This window comes from Magnolia sinica, chromosome 6 (genome assembly GCF_029962835.1).
Source record: "Magnolia sinica isolate HGM2019 chromosome 6, MsV1, whole genome shotgun sequence".
In the NCBI taxonomy this organism is placed as follows: domain Eukaryota; kingdom Viridiplantae; phylum Streptophyta; class Magnoliopsida; order Magnoliales; family Magnoliaceae; genus Magnolia; species Magnolia sinica.
In genome coordinates this window covers 67,661,799-67,669,785 of record NC_080578.1, presented here as the reverse complement: position 1 = coordinate 67,669,785, position 7,987 = coordinate 67,661,799, and the positions used below count along the sequence as shown (strand labels likewise).

The 7,987-nt window shown below is 40.8% G+C and overlaps 1 protein-coding gene across 1 annotated transcript; it reads right to left on the bottom strand.

Annotated features, from left to right (window-relative positions):
- Nucleotides 1-5,709, bottom strand: LOC131248828 (2-C-methyl-D-erythritol 2,4-cyclodiphosphate synthase, chloroplastic-like). The gene is made up of 3 exons (XM_058249296.1): nucleotides 5,226-5,709; nucleotides 5,005-5,135; nucleotides 1-436 (listed from the first exon to the last, which is right to left on the bottom strand). The coding sequence occupies exons 1-3, from the start codon at nucleotides 5,569-5,571 to the stop codon at nucleotides 203-205; spliced, it is 711 nt and encodes a 236-aa protein (XP_058105279.1). The 5' UTR covers nucleotides 5,572-5,709; the 3' UTR covers nucleotides 1-202.
- Nucleotides 5,710-7,987: the final 2,278 nt, after the last annotated feature.

Genomic DNA, 7,987 nt, shown 5'->3' with positions numbered 1-7,987 from the left:
TGCAACAAATTAAGGATTTCATTAAAATCTATTACTTTAAGAAGGGCACATAGAAAGAAAGAGCTTACTCAAACATGCCCCAATAGATAGCATAATCCTGGCCACAGCCCTGATGGCAGAGCAAAAACAACTTTGAAATCCATATGCAACATGGTAATTAAATACAAATCTCACTTCTCAGTATGATGCTTTGGAAGGGACATCATTTCCTCATCAGAAGGACGACAGTGTGAGCAGCAATACTTCGATTTTCTCCAAGGCTGTCAACCTTCTCATGAGTTTTTGCTTTAAGATTAACGACGGATGGGTCTGCTCCAAGCAGCTCACACAGGTTGGCCCTGATGGACTCCTTGTGTGGGCTCAGTTTTGGTCTTTGAAGAATTAAGGTAGCATCCAAGTTTCCAAGCTCATACCCTGCCTCATGCATTAGCCTCACCTGAAATGGAATAAGATCATGGAGGATGAGTCAATGAATCTAATCACCTGAATTGTATACATTGATATCCTATACCTGGCAGTTTCTTAAGAAGCAATGGGAATCAGATACATGAAGGAGCTCGAAACCATCAGTAAAGCCTCAAATAAGCTCCATTCAATGGAAACATGGGTGAGAAAGGGGTATGCTCTGGTAGTACATCTACCACCATAAACTCCAGTGATACCAGGCATAAATGAGGCCCACGTGATGAATTCACAGCATCCGTCCTGACCATATGATGCATCGCCTCACATCAATCCCCAGGGTCCAAAACATATCTCAAAAGGAGTCTCAGATAGGCCACATCACAGGGGGCAGGTTGAGAGGGGATGCTCACCCTTGATTCGCATTAGATGCCCATTGATGCTTCATGTGCCATGGATGGAGGGGTGGGGGTGGAATGCTGTTCTGCAACTCGTGTGATCCTGGGTGTGAATCCATGCTGGTCCACCAGCGTTTTAGATCGAACTGATTTTCGGACCCTGGGGGCAACCTGATGAGATGCATCTGATAGACAGGAGGGTGGCTGTGATAAATATACAATGTGGGCCCCAAATCTTCCCAGTATCAGTGTAACCTTACATTGATACCAGTATGCATCTCAAAAGCTAAACTAAAGAATGCTACTTGCTGCAGTTCCCATATTGATGCTTTTCAGACTATGTCATGAACTAGTGCTAGGTCCAATGTGAGTTTGCCAGGAAGCACTAGCAGACTCTTAATTGCAGTCTCCCAGTGTGTATGGAGTTCCGCCTGCAAATCAAACTGATTGGGAATATGCTAACCATCTGATTGGTGACAATCAAATGGACAGTCAAATGAAGTGGTATAAGTCAAATTCAAAAGAATCAGATAGTCAAAACCATCCAATCCATGTAATTGGCAGGCTCTGCTTCATCCACATTGACGCCCATGATTTAGATGGTATGGGTTGGCCTGCATCCATGCCATATTTACTGTGGATGAGTCGCCACAAATTAGTACTGTGGCAAATGTGCATGGGGTCACCACCATTTGCTAAGTGAACGATGGCCAGATTTGTGGGTATTTTGACTAGCCAACAGACCCAGTGTTGTGAAAAAGATCCAATGGTTTGTGTAGCAAATTGGACCAGTAATTTCAACTAAGAATGATGATCTACCACCCAAGATAAATTGTGTATTCATCCAACATAGAAATAAACATTTCGCTACTGCAAGTGCATTTGAGAATGGGTGATTATCAGTTGAAATGTTCAAACAGAATCCCAACATCTCGAACAAGGCATGCAAAACCACCACTTTAGTTGGTGCTTCAGTTGCCAACTATTTTCATCTGTGGAAATGTTGCCACGTGGATTATTTAATGCATTCCTTCCAAATCCCCTAGGCATAGAATAATTAAAAAAACTCATAATAATGAAGGGGAGCATGATCCACAACACATTTCCTTTAGGCTTAAAGGAGAGCCCACTCCACAACATGTTTCCCCTATCCTTGATCAGATGACTAAACTCCAACTGAGTCGGCAACCAGACTTACCGACATGCATGGAATTCAAATGATGTTACTTTGCTAGCCTATGAACTAGGGAGAAAATGATGGTTAGTTCCTCTACATTCCATAACTACTAGGATGATTCCACACTTTTCAATATCCAAGCTTAGGATTTTGATAGCCAAGTGTGTCCAACAAAAGGCCGCAAATCCTGGTGGAGTTGGATACACTCGTACCTTTTCACACTGAAAACTGTCATGGCTTGCTGGGCAAAGAGCCTTGATGAAAGCTTTGGTATAGAAGGCACCATGAGGGATGGGGCCCAACCTCTCATGTGATCCATCCAAAGGAATGATCACCCCTTCTAGAGTCCCCAGTAAAATTTCAAAATGTCAACTTCATAATTCTTCTCAATATGATGCCCCATACTCAATTTCATCCAACACTTCTTTTTCAAAAAAGTATTCAATCTAGGACTTTAATATAAAGACTTGGGAACTTCAACACTAAGAAAGAATCCCCTAATCATTGGTCCTTCCAAAATCTCACTCTCTCCATTTCATTCTATGAGTTCGATCCCCTTAAGAAATAACTCCCACCCCTTTGGAAACATCGCCAGATGTACTAATTACTCCACCGGTAATGCAACCTCTTTCTTTAATTATTTTACCCGATGTTTATTGGCCATGAGCCTATGACTCCTTGGTGCAACCTGGTTATTGAGTCAATGAGATCTTGATACCCAAACTGCAAAGAAATTAAATAAATAAATAATAATAATAATAAAAATCCTCGCCAAGAACACCAGAGTAGAGAGGGAGAGAAATTTTATTGATATCAAAATTATGGCCCATCATAAGTATGTTTGCTAAACAACATACCTATATAGAGCTTTACATGAGTCGACTTAGCTCAGTCAGCTTGCTCAACTAGAAAAAGCTTGACTCGCCTCAGCTCGAAACTGGATTCTGAGCGACTCGAGCTGGTTTTTGGAGCTCAAAAAAATTTCAAGCCGAGGTCGAGCTCGCCCGAGCTCGACTCGACTCAGCTCGAACCCCAACTTGAATCGACTTGGATCGAATCGGCTCGATGACTTAGTTATTTTGATCTTGATGCTGCTCGCCGAGTGTTTGATGAAATGACTCAACGAAATGTTGTTTCTTGGACTGCCCTCATATCAGGGTATTCTTGAAATGGGCATTCGAGGGAAGATTGAAGAAACAAATCACCCTGAAAAAAAACTTTACATTGTAGGACTGCCCTCGTTTCTTGATTTTGATGCTGCTTGTTGAGTGTTTGATAAAATGCCTGCAAAGTGTTGTTACTATTTTACATTCTGTGGGAGACTGAAGATGCATTCTATGTGTTTGAGAAAATGTCGTATAGGCTCGAACTCAACTCAAACTGGCCCGAGTTGTTGACCAAACCGAGCCGAGCTGGCCAGTCAAGCTCGAGGACCGAGCCAAGTTCGAGTTGGGGTTGGCTGCTAGCCAAGCCGAATTGTGCCAAGTTCGACTTAGTTTGACTTGTGTACACCTCTATACCTATAGCATGACTAACACTCAAAATTATGGCCCATCAAAGTTCAATGCATAAGTATGTTTGGTAAACAACATACCTATTGCATGACTAACACTCAAGGAACCCATCAAAATTAAGTGGGGACTCACATCCCATCGAAGTTACTTGTTTGCAAATCAAAAGGAACCCAAAGTAAGCGACTCATCCATCGGACCATTGTCCTACATGCACATCAACATAGGCCATCCAAGTTGTAGGCCCCATTATACATAAAGCACAGGCTAAAAATCACATAGAATTGACAATACTATCCATATGAGTTTGCCCCGTTGAATTTGGACTACTGACCAATTGATGTATAACAGTCCATGAAATGGCCTCCATTTGTGATGCATGGATGGATGTGATGAGGTCGATCACCGTCTTCCTCAGGGGGATAATTACTCTGAATCCACGGAGCTTCTCTGGACTCGTCACGGAGATTCCTTGAATCCACGAGGAGAAATAGAAATAAATTCTAATAAATTCGAAAATAGATTGATTGATGATAAAAACGAAATTACAACCATTTTAATAGTAATCTCGAACCTAGGAAGAAGTTTCAGAATCAAACTCTAACTCAAACTCCCTAAAAACGTGACTTGCTATAAATAGCAAACTTACTATTTATAGATGATCATGATTTCTACTAGACTTCATTGTTTTCGGCCAAAAATAGTAAGTGTCTAATGTGGCCTAACCACATCATTCTCCTAATTTTTCTAAGCCCTTTTCATGTTGGGCACGACTCCTAAAGCTCAAAAAGATCAAGAGTTATGATCGAACTAAAACTTACTATAAATAGTAAAAACGAAATTAAAATGGATTTTCGATCGTCAATATGATGGAATCTCGCAAATTTGGCATGGGCAACCCTGCGTAGCGGGTGGCTAAAGTAGCTTCTCCCACCCCAAAATCATACATGGTACATCGAATAACTCATTCCAGTTTATGAGATATGCTTGTTTTAGGGTTATGACGGTCCTAATCACTTCCACCTCCGATTGGGCCTTCTCTGGTCCATCTCTGGGCCCTCTACATCAATTTGTACAGTTAGAATCATTTGACCATTGTAATTCTAATGCAATGCCCCACTAATAATTGGCCCCCACAATTTGGATGGTTAGGGTAGAAACATATGCCGGGCAAACTGTCATCTCATCCCTAAAATAAAAACAATCCACAAGAATACGATCAGATATGTACATCATGTCATATCAGGCTTCCGATCATCATCAGTACATTAAAAAATAAATAAATAAATAAAAAAATTCATCCTAAAAATGGTTGAATTTAGTGAACAAGATAATCCATTACTGATTTTTGCAAATTTTCAGGTTAGGAGTTGAGATCATAATGAACCAAAAATATGAAGGAAAAAAAATAAAATCAAATCAAATCTCAAAGCTCTTTGAAAAAAAAATAAATAAATAAAATCTAAAACCTAATGATTTAAAATTAAATCATAATGAAAAATCTCGGAAAGCATACCGCTTCTTTCATGAAGACAGAAGATGCTGCGCCCTTCCATTTCGGATCGGTGTCTGGGAATATCTGCCCAATATCTGGCAGTCCTAACGCCCCCAAAATAGCATCAACCACGCAGTGAAGCAAAACATCGCCTGCACCAATCCACAGATTACTCAAAACATCCTTGAATTGTACTTGAAATTACCAAGAAAAAAAAAAAAAGACTCTGGCCAACTGTATACCGTCTGAATGAGCTTCACAGCCTCTGTCGTGGGGGATATTGATGCCGCCAATGATGAGAGGGTATCCGGGTTCGAGCCTGTGAAGATCGAAACCGTGGCCGACGCGGAAGGGCAAGGACGGTGCGGATTTTCCGACGGAAGTGGCGTTATCGACATCGATGGCTGTCGTTGCAGCAGCCCTTGGGGGGTTTGGGGAGACCAGAGCTCTTGCAGAGGTTGAGATGAAGGGATGCGATGAGGTGGGCCCACGGAATAGGCGAGGAGAGAAAGAAGACGAGGATCCGAAAAAGAGGTTTTTTGTGGGGGGTTTGGCGGGAATTGGAGGTGTAAAGAGCGTTGCTGCCATTGAAAAGAGGAGAAAATGCAGAGAGAGAGAGAGAGAGGACTCTCCTCTCTTCCGTTTATGATTTTAAATATGGATGACTACTCGCGTTTGGCTCGCGGACAGGGACAGCGAATCTACGGATGGATGCGATTCCGTTCCAGTGAGGGAGGAAGCTTGTCGACGAACTAAGTCGTTGATTCCCCGAGTCTTCTTTTAAGAAGGCCAGAATCGGGTGATTCCGATTTCTGAGACCGTCGATGTTCATAACGTGGAGTCCCAATTCATAAAAGTCCGTACATTTCGAAGCCATTGTTGCGTGATCCGTAACTTGGATGATGGCATCCGTCGGAAACTTTCATGGTGGGACGCAACAGACGAATGGTCTGGATGAGCCTGATTTTTCATAATTGCAAACCCGACTCTGGTCCAAAACTTGCAGAGACTAAAAAAGAATACTCACGAGGATTTGGAGTTTCTCGTGGAACACGCACTGACATTATCACCTACTATACAACATTGGTAATGTACGTATGAAATATTAAAAGAATGTTCACGAGGATTATAATGGTTTAATCAGTGTACTATTGAAAACTCGTATGTATGAAATATTCATACAATAATAAATTAAAGAGATATTAAACCTATTTCGACAATCAATACACCGTCCAAGATGTATCCGACTTCTTGCTGGGAAGAAGCATGGATATGTTGTATCTTAATTACTGTTATGAGAAAGCTAATACGAGGGTGACACTTAGCATTGTAAAAGGAATAAAAAGTAGATAAAAATATTTTCAAAGATTTAGAGTACCTTTTTTTTAAGATTACAACTGATATAAATATAATTCTAAATGTCAATGGATAGTTGATGAACTGTTGTAGTTGATATATAAGAAATGCGATCGGGCTGTTTAAGCTGTTTAAGATATACAAGGTGACCAAAGGTAACAAAGCATTGACCGACAAAAGTGGAAATGTCGTAAAAAAAAAATGATATAAAGAAGAGAAGAATGTAGAAAGGCTTTTGGACTGTTGTAATCGTGCAATAATAAAATAACGATATGGAAGAATAAACTATAATAGAAATCTATAAATAACAGATGAATGTGATGGAGAAGGATCATCTTAAAAAACAACCAACCAATAACAATTAATTAAATCTATCAATTTATCTTTTATCTCATTTGATCATGTGAGTAGTGGTAATTCTTAGTCATAATCTTTAGCTGTAATTTAAGTCTATGTCATACGCTAGATTTGTTCTTTATCCAATATCAATCAGTTCTTTTAAAAGACACATTTGTGTAGTTGTCCCTAATGACCGATTGTGAGTTTTTTTTTTGTTTGATTTGCACTAGTATTCTGAAAGTCATTTATTATGGAATACACAAAGTAACCCATCTACAGATGGAGAACCCCACCATCCGATTATCGTCTAATCATTATAAACTTTTGCAAGTGTCTCAGTAAGTGGTCAATCTTCTCAAAATCCGATCATATACATTCATATTGGACATATATGCTTATTTTAGCATTTAGGGTCAAAGTTGATCGGTTTGGATCAAATCGTTATATCAATTTTGGCATGCTCGCACAATGAAAAACAAACTAAGTGACCAAAATTTTTTGACACGCCCAATAGGACTACAAATTACTTGTTTGCTATAATATTTGGTTGACATAAGTATATTTGCCAATGCAGTAATTATTTAGAATCATAAGCCGAATAAGTGGTCGTTGTGAGACCCGTATCCTAGCCTATACCATTCTATAGGCTTCTGCGGTCTTCCCGGTTGAATTCCGATGACCCGCGATCTGTCGTATCCTAACTCGTACCATTCATAGGCTTCCGTGGTCCTCCCGATCGAATTCCGGCGACCTACAATATGTTATCAGCGTTTGCGCATGATCCTGAGTCGTGTCCCGTATATCAGGGTCAGCTCGACTTGAAACTTGCACTCTTGTAACCATGTCATCGCTGCGGTTCCAACGCCGCGTATTACGCATCGAGGTGATACCCGAGCCAAGAGATGTGGGCCCACGTTCAGTTCGAGAAAACACCACGCGTTTGTAATTACGAGAGAATCTCTACGAAATGTCACATCAATCAAGTACACATCATGTCCAGTACAAGCAACCCCCCAAAGTCAACTCTTTCTCTTACACACCCTTACATGTCAAGTACACATCACTTCACCCATCCCTCTCCCCATCACTCCATCACTCACATCACCTCTCTCTCTCATCTCTCTCTCTCTCTCTCATTTTTCTCCCAAGCACCATGAGAGCAATCCAACGCTCACCTCCATGAGAGAAAGCTTGGTGTGGCCCACCTCCCTACCTCCATCTCCACCATCCAAGTTTCATCTCAACCCTTAAAACGTGTTCCATTGGAGCTTTTGCATGCATTGGCGGAAGAAGGATCAAAGGTGGGTGT